At 48.1% G+C, this 17338-nt stretch overlaps 1 protein-coding gene across 2 annotated transcripts; it reads right to left on the bottom strand.

The window, feature by feature from the left end:
• Window positions 1–13155: 13155 nt before the first annotated feature.
• LOC112241132 (dickkopf-related protein 2) lies at window positions 13156–16471 on the bottom strand. 2 transcript variants are annotated; one of them, XM_024409297.2, is made up of 5 exons: window positions 15928–16470; window positions 15635–15790; window positions 14100–14256; window positions 13856–13993; window positions 13156–13658 (listed from the first exon to the last, which is right to left on the bottom strand). In XM_024409297.2, exons 2-5 carry the CDS (start codon window positions 15779–15781, stop codon window positions 13378–13380), a joined length of 723 nt encoding a protein of 240 aa, XP_024265065.1. In that variant the 5' UTR covers window positions 15782–15790; window positions 15928–16470; the 3' UTR covers window positions 13156–13377. The 2 variants fall into 2 exon arrangements, with proteins under 2 accessions (XP_024265065.1, XP_024265064.1); XM_024409296.2 differs by having other exon boundaries at window positions 15635–16471.
• Between the last annotated feature and the right edge of the window lie 867 nt (window positions 16472–17338).

The raw sequence follows: 17338 nt of genomic DNA, 5'->3' as shown, positions 1-17338 counted from the left end.
CCCAACACTATAGAGGGAGGGGGAGAGAGAACCTCACTACGACCCAACACTATAGAGGGAGGGGAGAGAGAACCTCACTACGACCCAACACTATAGAGGGAGGGAGAGAACCTCACTACGACCCAACACTATAGAGGGAGGGGGAGAGAACCTCACTACGACCCAACACTATAGAGGGAGGAGAGAACCTCACTATGACCCAACACTATAGAGGGAGGGAGAGAGAACCTCACTATGACCCAACACTATAGAGGGAGGGAGAGAGAACCTCACTACGACCCAACACTATAGAGGGAGGGAGAGAGAACCTCACTACGACCCAACACTATAGAGGGAGGGGAGGGAGAGAGAACCTCACTACGACCCAACACTATAGAGGGAGAGAGAACCTCACTACGACCCAACACTATAGAGGGAGGGAGAGAGAACCTCACTACGACCCAACACTATAGAGGGAGGGAGAGAGAACCTCACTACGACCCAACACTATAGAGGGAGGGAGAGAGAACCTCACTACGACCCAACACTATAGAGGGGAGGAGAGACCCAACACTATAGAGGGAGGGAGAACCTCACTACGACCCAACACTATAGAGGGAGGGAGAGAGAACCTCACTATGACCCAACACTATAGAGGGAGGGAGAGACAACCTCACTACGACCCAACACTATAGAGGGAGGAGAGAACCTCACTACGACCCAACACTATAGAGGGAGGGGAGAGAACCCAACACTATAGATGGAGGGAGAGAGAACCTCACTACGACCCAACACTATAGAGGGAGGGAGAGAACCTCACTACGACCCAACACTATAGAGGGAGGGAGAACCTCACTACGACCCAACACTATAGATGGAGGGGAGAGAGAACCTCACTACGACCCAACACTATAGAGGGAGGGAGAGAGAACCTCACTACGACCCAACACTATAGAGGGAGGGAGAACCTCACTACGACCCAACACTATAGAGGGAGGGAGAGAGAACCTCACTATGACCCAACACTATAGAGGGAGGGAGAGAGAACCTCACTACGACCCAACACTATAGAGGGAGGGAGAGAGAACCTCACTACGACCCAACACTATAGAGGGAGAGAGAACCTCACTACGACCCAACACTATAGAGGGAGAGAGAACCTCACTACGACCCAACACTATAGAGGGAGAGAGAACCTCACTACGACCCAACACTATAGAGGGAGAGAGAACCTCACTACGACCCAACACTATAGAGGGAGGGAGAACCCTCTGTTGGGAAGGGAGGTAGAGCCAAAGCTCATCCTCAACGCTACCCGAGAGCCGTCCTGGTCTGAACTTAGGGGGACGAAGGCTGCACGGTGGCCGCCTGCGACTGCCCCAGCTGCGGAAACCCGGAATTCCTCTTTTTCTGGCCAGAAACTGCTTGTTGCTGGTATTGCAGGTATATTGAACAATCAAACATTGGTATAGCAGGGCTACTGACCAATCAAACACTGGTATAGGAGGTCTACTGACCAATCAAACACTGGTACAGCAGGTATATTGACCAATCAAACACTGGTATAGCAGGTATATTGACCAATCAAACACTGGTACAGCAGGTCTACTGACCAATCAAACACTGGTACAGCAGGTCTACTGACCAATCAAACACTGGTACAGCAGATCTACTGACCAATCAAACACTGGTATAGCAGGTATATTGACCAACCAAACACTGGTACAGCAGGTCTACTGACCAATCAAACACTGGTACAGCAGGTATATTGACCAATCAAACACTGGTACAGCAGGTCTACTGACCAATCAAACACTGGTACAGCAGGTCTACTGACCAATCAAACACTGGTACAGCAGGTATATTGACCAATCAAACACTGGTACAGCAGGTCTACTGACCAATCAAACACTGGTACAGCAGGTCTACTGACCAATCAAACACTGGTACAGCAGGTCTACTGACCAATCAAACACTGGTACAGCAGGTCTACTGACCAATCAAACACTGGTACAGCAGGTCTACTGACCAATCAAACACTGGTACAGCAGGTCTACTGACCAATCAAACACTGGTACAGCAGGTCTACTGACCAATCAAACACTGGTACAGCAGGTCTACTGACCAATCAAACACTGGTACAGCAGGTCTACTGACCAATCAAACACTGGTACAGCAGGTCTACTGACCAATCAAACACTGGTACAGCAGGTCTACTGAACTGGAACTTGACAGTGAAGCAGTGATGACCTTTCATCAAGAAGAGGCAAGCAGGCAGCTGGTGGAACGGCTCGGTCCGCAGAAAGAACGGATCGGTCCAGAGGGAAGGCAGAGGGAACGGCTCGGTGTGCAGAGGGAACGGCTCGGTCGGCAGAAAGAACGGATCGGTGTGCAGAGGGAACGGCTCGGTGTGCAGAGGGAACGGCTCGGTCGGCAGAAAGAACGGATCGGTGTGCAGAGGGAACGGCTCGGTCCGCAGAGGGAACGGCTCGGTGTGCAGAGGGAACGGCTCGGTCCGCAGAAAGAACGGATCGGTGTGCAGAGGGAACGGCTCGGTCGGCAGAAAGAACGGATCGGTCCGCAGAGGGAACGGCTCGGTGTGCAGAGGGAACGGCTCGGTCGGCAGAAAGAACGGATCGGTGTGCAGAGGGAACGGCTCGGTCGGCAGAAAGAACGGATCGGTCCGCAGAGGGAACGGGGTGTGCAGAGGGAACGGCTCGGTCGGCAGAAAGAACGGATCGTTGTGCAGAGGGAACGGCTCGGTCCGCAGAGGGAACGGCTCGGTGTGCAGAGGGAACGGCTCGGTGTGCAGAGGGAACGGCTCGGTGTGCAGAGGGAACGGCTCGGTCGGCAGAAAGAACGGATCGGTGTGCAGAGGGAACGGCTCGGTCGGCAGAAAGAACGGATCGGTCCGCAGAGGGAACGGCTCGGTGTGCAGAGGAACGGCTCGGTCGGCAGAAAGAACGGATCGGTGTGCAGAGGGAACGGCTCGGTCCGCAGAGGGAACGGCTCGGTGTGCAGAGGGAACGGCTCGGTGTGCAGAGGGAACGGCTCGGACCCCGCAGAGGGAACGGCTCGGTCCGCAGAAAGAACGGATCGGTCCGCAGAGGGAACCTCGGTGTGCAGAGGGAACGGATCGGTCCGCAGAGGGAACGGCTCGGTCCGCAGAGGGAACTGATCGGGCCGCAGAGGGAACGGCTCGGTCAGCAGGGGGAACGGCTCGGTCAGCAGGGGGAACGGCTCGGTCCGCAGAGGGAACAGCTCGGTCAGCTGGGGGAACGGATCGGTAGCAGAGGGAACGGATCGGTAGCAGAGGGAACGGATCGGTAGCAGAGGGAAAGGATCGGTCCACAGAGGGAACGGATCGGTCAGCAGGGGGAACGGCTCGGTCAGCAGGGGGAACGGCTCGGTCCGCAGAGGGAACAGCTCGGTCAGCTGGGGGAACGGATCGGTAGCAGAGGGAACGGATCGGTAGCAGAGGGAACGGATCGGTAGCAGAGGGAACGGATCGGTAGCGGAGGGAACGGATCGGTAGCGGAGGGAACGGATCGGTCCACAGAGGGAACGGACAGCGGAGGGAAAGGATCGGTCAGCAGAGGGAACGGATCGGTCAGCAGAGGGAACGGATTGGTCCGCAGCATAAATAGAGGAGGCAGGTTAACAAAGTAATCAGATTCAGTTGTCCAATGGATTACATTACTAATGACTTTTATTGTCTTAACCCTGCCGACCCTGAACATACAGTGAATCTTCTGAAACATGCGAACATGCTAAAACGCTAACTGCTGTATAGTGAAACTATAGGAACATGCTAACATAATAACCGACCTGAACCTATAGAAACTTGCTAACACGCTAACCAAACCTGACCATATAGTGAACCTATAGAAACATACTAAAACGCTAACAACTATGTAGTAAATCTACTGAAGCATGCTAACATGCTAAAATGCTAACTATAGGTAGCCATGCAACTATCCTATACTGATCTATTCTGTTTAAGACAGTCTCTATTCGTCACACTGGGTATTTACCTTTGTTTCTACTAAAGACCCTGTCCTTAGCCACCGCTTAGGCCTAATTCAAGGCACGGCAAGGATGAGCACCTGCTTCTTGGTCCAGAAAAAGAGTCAGGCCTCAGTCATTCTGGTACCGTCAGTCATCAACCCACGGTGGTATCCTCCAGTCAACCCACGGTGGTACCATCAGTTATCAACCCACAGTGGTACCCCCAGTCAACCCACGGTGGTGCCCCCAGTAAACCCACAGTGGTCCCCCCAGTCAATCCACGGTGGTACCCCCCAGTCAACCCACGGTGGTACCCCCCAGTCAACCCACGGTGGTACCCTCCAGTCAACCCACAGTGGTACCCTCCAGTCAACCCACGGTGGTACCCTCCAGTCAACCCACGGTGGTACCCTCCAGTCAACCCATGGTGGTACCCCCAGTCAACCCACGGTGGTCCCCCAGTCAACCCACGGTGGTACCCTCCAGTCAACCCACGGTGGTACCCCCAGTCAACCCACGGTGGTACCCCCCAGTCAACCCACGGTGGTACCCTCCAGTCAACCCACGGTGGTACCCCCCAGTCAACTCATGGTGATACCGTCAGTCATCAACCCATGGTGGTACCCTCCTGTCAACCCACGGTGGTACCCCCCAGTCAACATTCATATGGTGTGTTAGTTTAACCTTTCTAAACAATAACAGTAATAATGATTCATCACAATGAAAACAGATGTCATAAATACAATGATACCATCATGGGATGGAGCCAAACACACACACACACACACACACACACACACGCAAACACACACGCACACACATACGCAAACACACACACACGCAAACACACACACACACACGCAAACACACACACACACGCAAACACACACGCAAACAACACACACACACACACGCAAACACACACGCAAACACACACGCACACACACACACACACACACACACACACACACACACACACACACACACACACACACACACACACACACACACACACACACACACACACACACACACACACACACACACATACACCAGGATGTCAGTGAGCCATCAAACACCCAGAGTCAACACAGCATGACAGTCCAGTAACAGGGAAATATCTTTATCCACGTCAGATGAAGGATTGCATGGCACGGTTTATACTGACATAAAATAACAAGTGTGTGTGTGTGTGTGTGTGTGTGTGTGTAGGAAGGCAGAGCTTACAATAAACTGTGATAGAACACTGATGTCCATGCCCTATTAAAACAAACAACCAAAAAGGCATGCTGTACACACACACACACACACACACACACACACACACACACACACACACACACACACACACACACACACACACACACACACACACACACACACACACACACACACACACACACACACACACACACACACACACACACACACACACATAGACACACACACACATAGACACACACACACACGCACACACACACACGCACACGCGCACGCACACACATAGACACACACACACACACACAAACATGCACACGCACACAAACAGTCAGACAGTGGAAGAGAGAGAGAAATCTTACTCACATGCCCCTGAAACTCTGTCCATCTGAACACAATACAATCCGTCTCAGAGACTGTAATATAGCTGTCCTGGATTCAACAGTCTCAGAGACTGTAATATAGCTGTCCTGGATTCAACAGTCTCAGAGACTGTAATATAGCTGTACCAGAGTCCTGGATTCAACAGCCTCAGAGACTGTAATATAGCTGTCCTGGATTCAACAGTCTCAGAGACTGTAATATAGCTGTACCAGAGTCCTGGGTCCAACAGTATCAGAGACTGTAATATAGCTGTACCAGAGTCCTGGGTTCAACAGTCTCAGAGACTGTAATATAGCTGTACCAGAGTCCTGGATTCAACAGCCTCAGAGACTGTAATATAGCTGTACCAGAGTCCTGGATTCAACAGTCTCAGAGACTGTCATATAGCTGTCCTGGATTAAACAGTCTCAGAGACTGTAATATAGCTGTACCAGAGTCCTGGATTCAACAGCCTCAGAGACTGTAATATAGCTGTACCAGAGTCCTGGATTCAACAGTCTCAGAGACTGTAATATAGCTGTACCAGAGTCCTGGGTCCAACAGTCTCAGAGACTGTAATATAGCTGTACCAGAGTCCTGGGTTCAACAGTCTCAGAGACTGCCATATAGCTGTCCTGGATTAAACAGTCTCAGAGACTGTAATATAGCTGTACCAGAGTCCTGGATTCAACAGCCTCAGAGACTGTAATATAGCTGTACCAGAGTCCTGGATCCAACAGTCTCAGAGACTGTAATATAGCTGTACCAGAGTCCTGGATTCAACAGTCTCAGAGACTGTCATATAGCTGTCCTGGATTAAACAGTCTCAGAGACTGTAATATAGCTGTACCAGAGTCCTGGATTCAACAGTCTCAGAGACTGTAATATAGCTGTACCAGAGTCCTGGATTCAACAGTTTTAGAGACTGTAATATAGCTGTCCTGGATTCAAAAGTCTCAGAGACTGTAATATAGCTGTACCAGGGTCCTGGATTCAACAGTTTTAGAGACTGTAATATAGCTGTCCTGGATTCAACAGTCTCAGAGACTGTAATATAGCTGTACCAGAGTCCTGGATTCAACAGTCTCAGAGACTGTAATATAGCTGTCCTGGATTCAACAGTCTCAGAGACTGTAATATAGCTGTACCAGAGTCCTGGGTCCAACAGTATCAGAGACTGTAATATAGCTGTACCAGAGTCCTGGGTTCAACAGTCTCAGAGACTGCCATATAGCTGTCCTGGATTAAACAGTCTCAGAGACTGTAATATAGCTGTACCAGAGTCCTGGATTCAACAGCCTCAGAGACTGTAATATAGCTGTACCAGAGTCCTGGATTCAACAGTCTCAGAGACTGTCATATAGCTGTCCTGGATTAAACAGTCTCAGAGACTGTAATATAGCTGTACCAGAGTCCTGGATTCAACAGCCTCAGAGACTGTAATATAGCTGTACCAGAGTCCTGGATCCAACAGTCTCAGAGACTGTAATATAGCTGTACCAGAGTCCTGGGTCCAACAGTCTCAGAGACTGTAATATAGCTGTACCAGAGTCCTGGGTTCAACAGTCTCAGAGACTGCCATATAGCTGTCCTGGATTAAACAGTCTCAGAGACTGTCATATAGCTGTACCAGGGTCCTGGATTCAACAGTTTTAGAGACTGTAATATAGCTGTCCTGGATTCAAAAGTCTCAGAGACTGTAATATAGCTGTCCTGGATTCAACAGTCTCAGAGACTGTAATATAGCTGTACCAGAGTCCTGGATCCAACAGTCTCAGAGACTGTAATATAGCTGTACCAGAGTCCTGGGTCCAACAGTCTCAGAGACTGTAATATAGCTGTACCAGAGTCCTGGGTTCAACAGTCTCAGAGACTGCCATATAGCTGTCCTGGATTAAACAGTCTCAGAGACTGTAATATAGCTGTACCAGAGTCCTGGATTCAACAGCCTCAGAGACTGTAATATAGCTGTACCAGAGTCCTGGATTCAACAGTCTCAGAGACTGTCATATAGCTGTACCAGGGTCCTGGATTCAACAGTTTTAGAGACTGTAATATAGCTGTCCTGGATTCAAAAGTCTCAGAGACTGTAATATAGCTGTCCTGGATTCAACAGTCTCAGAGACTGTAATATAGCTGTACCAGAGTCCTGGATTCAACAGTCTCAGAGACTGTAATATAGCTGTCCTGGATTCAACTGTCTCAGAGACTGTAATATAGCTGTCCTGGATTCAACAGTCTCAGAGACTGTAATATAGCTGTACCAGAGTCCTGGATTCAACAGTCGCAGAGACTGTAATATAGGGAATACCAGAGTCCTGGATTCAACAGTTTTAGAGTCTGTAATATAGCTGTCCTGGATTCAACAGTCTCAGAGACTGTAATATAGGGAATACCAGAGTCCTGGATTCAACAGTCTCAGAGACTGTAATATAGCTGTCCTGGATTCAACAGTTGCAGAGACTGTAATATAGCTGTACCAGAGTCCTGGATTCAACAGTCTCAGAGACAGTAATATAGCTGTACCAGAGTCCAGGATTCAACAGTCTCAGAGACTGTAATATAGCTGTCCTGGATTCAACAGTCTCAGAGACTGTAATATAGCTGTCCTGGATTCAACAGTCTCAGAGACTGTAATATAGCTGTACCAGAGTCCTGGATTCAACAGTCTCAGAGACTGTAATATAGCTGTACTGGATTCAACTGTCTCAGAGACTGTAATATAGCTGTACTGGATTCAACAGTCTCAGAGACTGTAATAAAGCTGTACCAGAGTCCTGGATTCAACTGTCTCAGAGTAGGAATGCTGATCTATAATCAAGTCCCCCTGTCCACATAGTCAACCTCATTGTGATCTGAAAGATTCAGAGAGGCCCAGAGGTTTGTATCCATATGAAAGGAAGGATTAAAGGTTTCTTTTGATTTTAAGACATTCCCAAATGGCATCCCTGTAAAGTGTACCAGGGCTAAAGTACTGGTCTATAGTAGTGCACTATATAGGGAATAGGGCTCTGGTCTAAAGTAGTGCACTATATAGGGAATAGGGCTCTGGTCTAAAGTAGTGTACTATATAGGGAATAGGGCTCTGGTCTATAGTAGTGCACTATATAGGGAATAGGGCTCTGGTCTATAGTAGTGTACTATATAAGGAATAGGGCTCTGGTCTATAGTAGTGCACTATATAGGGAATAGGGCTCTGGTCTATAGTAGTGTACTATATAAGGAATAGGGCTCTGGTCTATAGTAGTGCACTATATAGGGAATAGGTCTCTGGTCTAAAGTAGTGTACTATATAGGGAATAGGGCTCTGGTCTAAAGTAGTGCCACTATATAGGGAATAGGGCTCTGGTCTATAGTAGTGTACTATATAGGGAATAGGGCTCTGGTCTAAAGTAGTGTACTGTGTACTATATTTCTTCTCTGATCTGGACATGCAAGCCTCACCAATCAGATACACGCCTGTCAAAGTGTTTGACAACAAAGTGAGGACTGTATTCTTTGAATACATTGTACTGATTGACTTCCATGTTACTGAGACAATTCAGACATGTTCTCTCTCACCTCCTCTTTCTCTCTCTCTCTCTCTCTCTCTCTCTCTCTCTCTCTGTCTCTCTCTCTGTCTCTCTCTCTGTCTTTCTCTCTCTCTCTCTCTCTCTGTCTCTCTCTCTCTCCTTCATCTTTCTGTCTCTCCCTCTCTCTCTCTCTCTGTCTCTCCTTCATCTTTCTGTCTCTCCCTCTCTCTCTCTCTCTCTGTCTCTCCTTCATCTTTCTGTCTCTCCCTCCCTCCCTCTCTCTCTCTCTCTCTCTCTCCTGCTCTTTCTGTCTCTCCCCCTCTCTCCTCTCTCTCTCCTCCCCCTCTCTATGTCCTCCCTCTCTCTCATCTCTTCTCTCTTTCTCTCTCTCTCATCTCTCCTCTCTCTCTCTCCTCCCTCTCTCCTCTCTTTATCTCTTCTCCATCTCTCTCTCCTCCCTCTCTCTCTCCTCCCTCTCTTTCTCTCTCCTCACACATCACAATATTTGATTTGCAAAAATGATGCAGAAAAATTAATCCATGCTTTTGTTACTTCTAGGTTAGACTACTGCAATGCTCTACTTTCCGGCTACCCGGATAAAGCACTAAATAAACTTCAGTTAGTGCTAAATATGGCTGCTAGAATCCTGACTAGAACCAACAAATTTGATCATATTACTCCTGTGCTAGCCTCCCTACACTGGCTTCCTGTTAAGGCTAGGGCTGATTTCAAGGTTTTACTGCTAACCTACAAAGCATTACATGGGCTTGCTCCTACCAATCTTTTATCGGTCTCAACCTTTAAGTCTTTACTGAAGACTCATCTCTTCAGTGGGTCATATGATTGAGTGTAGTCTGGCCCAGAAGTGGGAAGGTGAACGGAAAGGCTCTGGAGCAACGAACCGCCCTTGCTGTCTCTGCCTGGCCGGTTCCCCTCTTTCCACTGGGATTCTCTGCCTCTAAACCTATTACAGGGGCTGAGTCACTGGCTTACTGGTGCTCTTTCATGCCGTCCCTAGGAGGGGTGCGTCACTTCAGTGGGTTGAGTCGCCGACGTGATCTTCCTGTCTGGGTTGGCGTCCTCCCTTGGGTTGTGCCGTGGCGGAGATATTTGTGGGCTATACTCTGCATTGTCTCAGGATGGTAAGTTGGTGGTTAAAGATATCCCTCTAGTGGTGTGGGGGCTGTGCTTTGGCAAAGTGGCTGGGGTTGTATCCTTCCTGTTTGGCCCTGTCCGGGGGTATTGTTGGACAGTGTCTCCTGACCCCTCCTGTCTCAGCCTCCAGTATTTATGCTGCAGTAGTTTACGTGTCGGGGGCTAGGGTCAGTTTGTTATATCTGGAGTACTTCTCCTGTCCTATTCGGTGTCCTGTGTGAATTTAAGTATGCTCTTTCTAATTCTCTTTCTCTCTCTCGGAGGACCTGAACACTAGGACCATCCCTCAGTACTACCTGGCCTGATGACTCCTTGCTGTCCCGTCCACCTGGCCGTGCTGCTGTTCCAGTTTCAACTGACCTGAGCCCTAGGACCATGCCTCAGGACTACCTGACATGATGACTCCTTGCTGTCCCCAGTCCACCTGGCCGTGCTGCTGCTCCAGTTTCAACTGTTCTGCCTGCGGCTATGGAACCCTGACCTGTTCACCGGATGTGCTACCTGTCCCAGACCTGCTGTTTTCAACTCTCTAGAGACAGCAGGAGCGGTAGAGATACTCTGAATGATCGGCTATGAAAAGCAAACTGACATTTACTCTTGAGGTACTGACTTGCTGCACCCTCGACAACTACTGTGATTACTATTATTTGACCCTGCTGGTCATCTATGAACATTTGAACATCTTGGCCATGTTCTGTTATAATCTCCACCCGGCACAGCCAGAAAAGGACTGGCCACCCCACATAGCCTGGTTCCTCTCTAGGTTTCTTCCTAGGTTCTGGCCTTTCTAGGGAGTTTTTCCTAGCCACCGTGCTTCTACACCTGCATTGCTTGCTGTTTGGGGTTTTAGGCTGGGTTTCTGTACAGCACTTTGAGATATCGGCTGATGTAAGAAGGGCTTTATAAATACATTTGATTTGATGTCCTTCATTCAAACAATTTACCACCAAAAACATTTATATAAAAGCCTTACATGAATCCACACTTCATGTTTGTTTGAAAATCTGATTCTTTAATAGTTTAATGTTCATTTATTCAGATGCATATTTCTAGAAGTCCTATGATACAGAATGATCAAACATCTTTCATATTGATAAGGTGCCGATCATTTTCACACAGTATTGATAAGGGAAAGGTGAAAGGGGATACCTAGTGAGTTGGAAAGGTAAAAGGGGATACCTAGTGAGTTGGAAAGGTAAAAGGGGATACCTAGTCAGTACAACCTGAATGCCTTCAACTGAAATGTGTCTTCCGTATTTAACCCCTCTGAATCAGAGAGGTGAGGGGGGGGGGCTGCATTAATCGACATCCACGTCTTCAGGCACCCGGGGAACAGTGGGGTTAACTGCCTTGTTCAGGGGAACAGTGGGGTTAACTGCCTTGTTCAGGGGAACAGTGGGGTTAACTGCCTTGTTCAGGGGAACAGTGGGGTTAACTGCCTTGTTCAGGGGAACAGTGGGGTTAACTGCCTTGCTCAGGGGAACAGTGGGTTAACTGCCTTGTTCAGGGGAACAGTGGGTTCAGGGGAACAGTGGGGTTAACTGCCTTCTTCAGGGGCAGGACGGCAGAAGGTGCCGATATTTTCCGATGCCTGTAGAGAAACATCTCCACCATCGTTACAAGGAATCTCTCCATCCATTATATGGTCTTCCTATTAAATATGTAACCTTATATATATAGTGTTGCAGTAGACTGCAGTAAAGAGAGGAGTTGTAATGGTCATACAACTGGTAAGGAGAAGAAAATATAAACAAAATTCCCACAGAAATATGTAATTTAGTATTTTAGAGATAACTAGAACATTATCTACCTATAGGAACCCAGCAGCAGAGTTAACCAGAATAACATTATCTACCTATAGGAACCCAGCAGCAGAGTTAAACAGAACAACATTATCTACCTATAGGAACCCAGGTAGAGATAGAGGTGTCTTCTCCAGGTGAGTCAGTCTACAGGTAGAGATAGAGGTGTCTTCTCCAGGTGAGTCAGTCTACAGGTAGAGATAGAGGTGTCTTCTCCAGGTGAGTCAGTCTACAGGTAGAGATAGAGGTGTCTTCTCCAGGTGAGTCAGTCTACAGGTAGAGGTAGAGATAGAGGTGTCTTCTCCAGGTGAGTCAGTCTACAGGTAGAGATAGAGGTGTCTTCTCCAGGTGAGTCAGTCTACAGGTAGAGATGAGAGTCTAAATCCAATCAAATTTTATTTGTGTCTTCTCCAGGTGAGTCAGTCTACAGGTAGAGATGAGTGATGGTACAGGTGTCTTCTCCAGGTGAGTCAGTCTACAGGTAGAGATAGAGGTGTCTTCTCCAGGTGAGTCAGTCTACAGGTAGAGATAGAGGTGTCTTCTCCAGGTGAGTCAGTCTACAGGTAGAGATAGAGGTGTCTTCTCCAGGTGAGTCAGTCTACAGGTAGAGATAGAGGTGTCTTCTCCAGGTGAGTCAGTCTACAGGTAGAGATAGAGGTGTCTTCTCCAGGTGAGTCAGTCTACAGGTAGAGATAGAGGTGTCTTCTCCAGGTGAGTCAGTCTACAGGTAGAGATAGAGGTGTCTTCTCCAGGTGAGTCAGTCTACAGGTAGAGATAGAGGTGTCTTCTCCAGGTGAGTCAGTCTACAGGTAGAGATAGAGGTGTCTCAGTCTACAGGTAGAGATAGTCAGTCTACAGGTAGAGATAGAGGTGTCTTCTCCAGGTGAGTCAGTCTACAGGTAGAGATAGAGGTGTCTTCTCCAGGTGAGTCAGTCTACAGGTAGAGATAGAGGTGTCTTCTCCAGGTGAGTCAGTCTACAGGTAGAGATAGAGGTGTCTTCTCCAGGTGAGTCAGTCTACAGGTAGAGATAGAGGTGTCTTCTCCAGGTGAGTCAGTCTACAGGTAGAGATAGAGTGTCTTCTCCAGGTGAGTCAGACAGGTAGAGATAGAGTGTCTTCTCCAGGTGAGAGTAGAGTGTCTTCTCCAGGTGAGTCAGTCTACAGGTAGAGATAGAGGTGTCTTCTCCAGGTGAGTCAGTCTACAGGTAGAGATAGAGGTCTCTTTTCCAGGTGACTCCTCCTCCTCTCCATTGGGGGGAAGATGGAGCTGATGGGGTATTGGTTGAGTCTTTATTTTCTTTCCCTCTCTCACTCCCTCACTTCTTCCCTCACTCCTTTCCTCACTCCCTCTGACACAAGTACAATCTTGCTTTAGCTGCTGCTGCTATCGACTTCGATGACGATGACGGTGAGGAAGATGGCAGGGCTGTACGGAGTGCTTGGCAGGCCAGTCCCTCTCCACAGTCACAGCGTTGGAACAGCTCCTGTCCTTTCCTGCCGTGCCGCGTACACACCTCCCCGTGCCTCAGCACGGGCTTACAGATCCTGTCCCAGAAGTGACGGGCACAACACAGACCGGCAGAACATTCTGTAGACCTGAGACATGGGTCACCCAGCTGACCTGGTGGGTAGAAGAGAGGGACACCCTGTTAGTTCTGCATGTAGAAAATAGTGACAGTAGAGAACTAGTCTCTCATGACAGACGTCAATTTGAGTCAAGTAAATGGCCAGAGGCCAACGCTGGAGATTTGATCCGACACGCTGAGAGAGCTGTTTTAACATCTATAACAGGGCTAGTGGTGTGGGGGGGCATTCTACCTTTGATGGGGGGCAGCTTGGTCTGACCTCTCCCTCTCTTCTTCCAACCAACCTTCTTCTTTGGGGGTAGTCTAGTGTGTTCCTCTAACTCAGTGATATGATGTGTCATCACACTGTCTGGGAGAGGGGTACAGATATCTGAGAGAGAGATGGAAGGAGACAGACAGAGAACATTAGTACAATGCCTCACCAATTCCCAACACACCGTGTGCGATGTCATTGTTGAAACATCCATAGAACGTACTGTTTCTACAATGGTTGCCGGGGCAGCACATGGCGTCTCTATGACAACGCCTCTTCCTCTGTCGGCAGGTGTGACATCGTTGGGGGGAGGGGTTTCTGGAGGGAGCCTGGCAAAAGCTCCCCTTGCCACATTCCAGGTCGCTGCCACAGGGGTACACCTGAGAGAGGATGTGGATGAGGGGAGGTTAGGACATGGTCTAGTCATCAATACAACTACTATTTGGAGAGATTTAACTTTGAGGTGAACATTGAGCATTGAGTTCGGGTTACAAAGACCATTAATAAAAAAAAAGATGTTGAGCTGAGACCCTTAAGTAGGCTACAAAACATGTTGAACTGAGACCCCTAAGTAGGCTACAAAACATGTTGAACTGAGACCCCTAAGTAGGCTACAAAACATGTTGAACTGAGACCCCTAAGTAGGCTACAAAACATGTTGAACTGAGACCCCTAAGTAGGCTACAAAACATGTTGAACTGAGACCCCTAAGTAGGCTACAAAACATGTTGAACTGAGACCCCTAAGTAGGCTACAAAAACATGTTGAACTGAGACCCCTAAGTAGGCTACAAAAACATGTTGAACTGAGACCCCCCCAAAACAGGCTACAAAACATGTTGAACTGAGACCCCTAAGTAGGCTACAAAAACATGTTGAACTGAGACCCCTAAGTAGGCTACAAAAACATGTTGAACTGAGACCCCTAAGTAGGCTACAAAACATGTTGAACTGAGACCCCTAAGTAGGCTACAAAACATGTTGAACTGAGACCCCTAAGTAGGCTACAAAACATGTTGAACTGAGACCCTTAAGTAGGCTACAAAACATGTTGAACTGAGACCCCTAAGTAGGCTACAAAACATGTTGAACTGAGACCCTTAAGTAGGCTAAAAAATAAAATAAAAATGGAAGGGAAACGTTGCTATAGGCAACCATCTGCAGTTCTACATTAATACAAAGCCTGAAAGTGACACGCAGCTCCATAAGAGTTAACAATTTATCAGAATATCCAGTCTGTAGATGGGGTCTGTTTAAAGCTCTCCTGCATGCCTAATAACATCCAGGCTTTTATTTAACTAGGCAAGTCAGTTCAGAACAAACTCTTATTATTAACTGCCTTGTTCAAGGGCAGAATAAGATATTTTTTTTCTATTTTTATCTCAGGGATTTCATCCAGCAATCTTTCGGCTACTGTCCCAACGCTCTAACCACTAGGCTACCTGTCTCTAACCACTAGGCTACCTGTCTCTAACCACTAGGCTACCTGTCTCTAACCACTAGGCTACCTGTCTCTAACCACTAGGCTACCTGTCTCTAACCACTAGGCTACCTGTCTCTAACCACTAGGCTACCTGTCTCTAACCACTAGGCTACCTGTCTCTAACCACTAGGCTACCTGTCTCTAACCACTAGGCTACCTGTCTCTAACCACTAGGCTACCTGCCTCTAACCACTAGGCTACCTGTCTCTAACCACTAGGCTACCTGTCGCCCCAAATGACTCTGTTCCCATAAGGACCCGTGTTTTAGTTCCTTACCTGGTCGGGGACCTTGCCGCTCTTCCTCACGGTGCCGGGTAACGGGGAACCCGTGCTCCTATAGGCTGACGTCGCGTGCGACTCCCGGAGCAACACGGTTGAGATGGAGTTTATTTTCGCACGCGCCTGTACAGTGGAGTAGAGCATGGCGAGCAGCTGCGCGAGCAACCACGGGAGTTTGGCCCACACCCGGAGCAGCATGACAGTTAATAACAGATATGACCTGTATCTGGATAAATACAATGCCACTCTGTTTAAATGCAACAAGACCCCCTGATGGAAGAAAAACTTACAACACTCGATAAAGTCCACTGAAAAAATACACATGTGTCTGCAGAGGTTCGCCGTGCGATGCTGTATTGATTTGCTGCTTGATTGCCACTGTCTCGAGATGCCAGCTTTTATAGCCTCTCGTAACGTGCGCAACCGGGAAGCTCGTGTATGGGGGAGTGACCGGTCCGTGGCTCTGTCTCTCTGCCACGCGCTCTCCCTTCCACACACATCGATACCCATCGTCTCATCGACACAATAACCGAAAGACAGAGAGAGAGGAAGAGAGAGAGGGAGAGAGACAGAGCGAGAGAACTTCGACTGACTGAAGTTCACAAATACACACCACATATTGTGAGATCTTTGGGTTGACTAAAGGCAACTACGACGCTAGGCTTGCATCCCAGATGGCACCCCACCATGGCTATATGGTGCACTACGCTTGATAAGGGCTGATGTCGAATGTAATGCACTAAGCCTACATAGGGAAAAGGATGCAATTTAGGACTCTCTCAGTAAGTGAGGGAATGACGGAGTATTCATCACCTCTCGTTACTCTCTGGTATGTAAACCGGAACAGGATCCGGCACCTCTCAGTTTTGGACCTCTCAGTTTTCGTTCTGGAACCCATTTACCAGGATCCGGTACATCTTGTGGCATAAAAAATAATTTTCACTGTTTGCGATGTAAAAAATTCCAATAAAAGCAATCAGAGGCAAATTCAAGTTATGCTAAAAAAAAACAATGGAAACGTGCATGATAATTAATTCGTGCCCGGGTTCATGATTAGCGCAACATTGTAGCATATATAGACGACCAAGACGTGGTGGTTGGCCATTGTTGTTCTTAATGAGAGAAGCGCGTCTGTATCTCTCACAACACTACAATTATATGAGCGTTCAATGATCCCTGTTAAACTCTCTTACCAGTAGCATTCCCTTGTAGAAGCCGCCCGAATGGTTCTTTCTGGAGGTGCCGCAGCAGCAGCTCCCCTGATAAATTCCAATACATTTGACAAATATATAGAATCACTGCTGTCTGTTCAGAAAGAACTTAAATCATTCCAAATAGTGCATCAGAAGGAGGCCTACAGTTTAGGCACAGATGATCAATATTATTGCCTAGCTATGGATTGTGTGTAGCCAAATCACTGGGCATTCCGGCAAGTCGAGAACGCGCGGCTGTCAAAAAAGCAAACAGCCAAAACAGGCTCTCTCAATATTTACAATACAATCGCGGGAAAATACAGTTTAGAAAGCAAATGAATCCTGTTGAAAAGAGAAGCCTGATCTGTCTGTAGGCTACTAAAGTTAGCAACTTCCAAATAGGCCTATTGAGCGAACAGTTTTACCAAGTAGAAACAAGAGAGAGATATGAGCTTTTGGCACGAGCCGGCGAGTGAGCGGATTGAGTGGGTGAAACGGGAAAGCTGTT

The sequence above is a fragment of the Oncorhynchus tshawytscha genome, linkage group LG10, assembly GCF_018296145.1.
Source record: "Oncorhynchus tshawytscha isolate Ot180627B linkage group LG10, Otsh_v2.0, whole genome shotgun sequence".
NCBI classification, from domain to species: domain Eukaryota; kingdom Metazoa; phylum Chordata; class Actinopteri; order Salmoniformes; family Salmonidae; genus Oncorhynchus; species Oncorhynchus tshawytscha.
This window is presented reverse-complemented; position numbering and strand designations above follow the sequence as displayed.

Excerpts from the sequence above, each read along its gene's own strand:
- LOC112241132 (XM_024409296.2), bottom strand. The coding sequence starts at position 16,255 with ATGTGGTGTGTATTTGTGAACTTCAGTCAGTCGAAGTTCTCTCGCTCT. Across the intron at positions 14,257-15,634 it reads GCGGCAAGGTCCCCGACCAG|GTGTACCCCTGTGGCAGCGA; the intron begins GTAAGGAACTAA and ends ATCCTCTCTCAG. Across the intron at positions 13,659-13,855 it reads CAAGCTGCCCCCCATCAAAG|GTCAGCTGGGTGACCCATGT; the intron begins GTAGAATGCCCC and ends TCTACCCACCAG.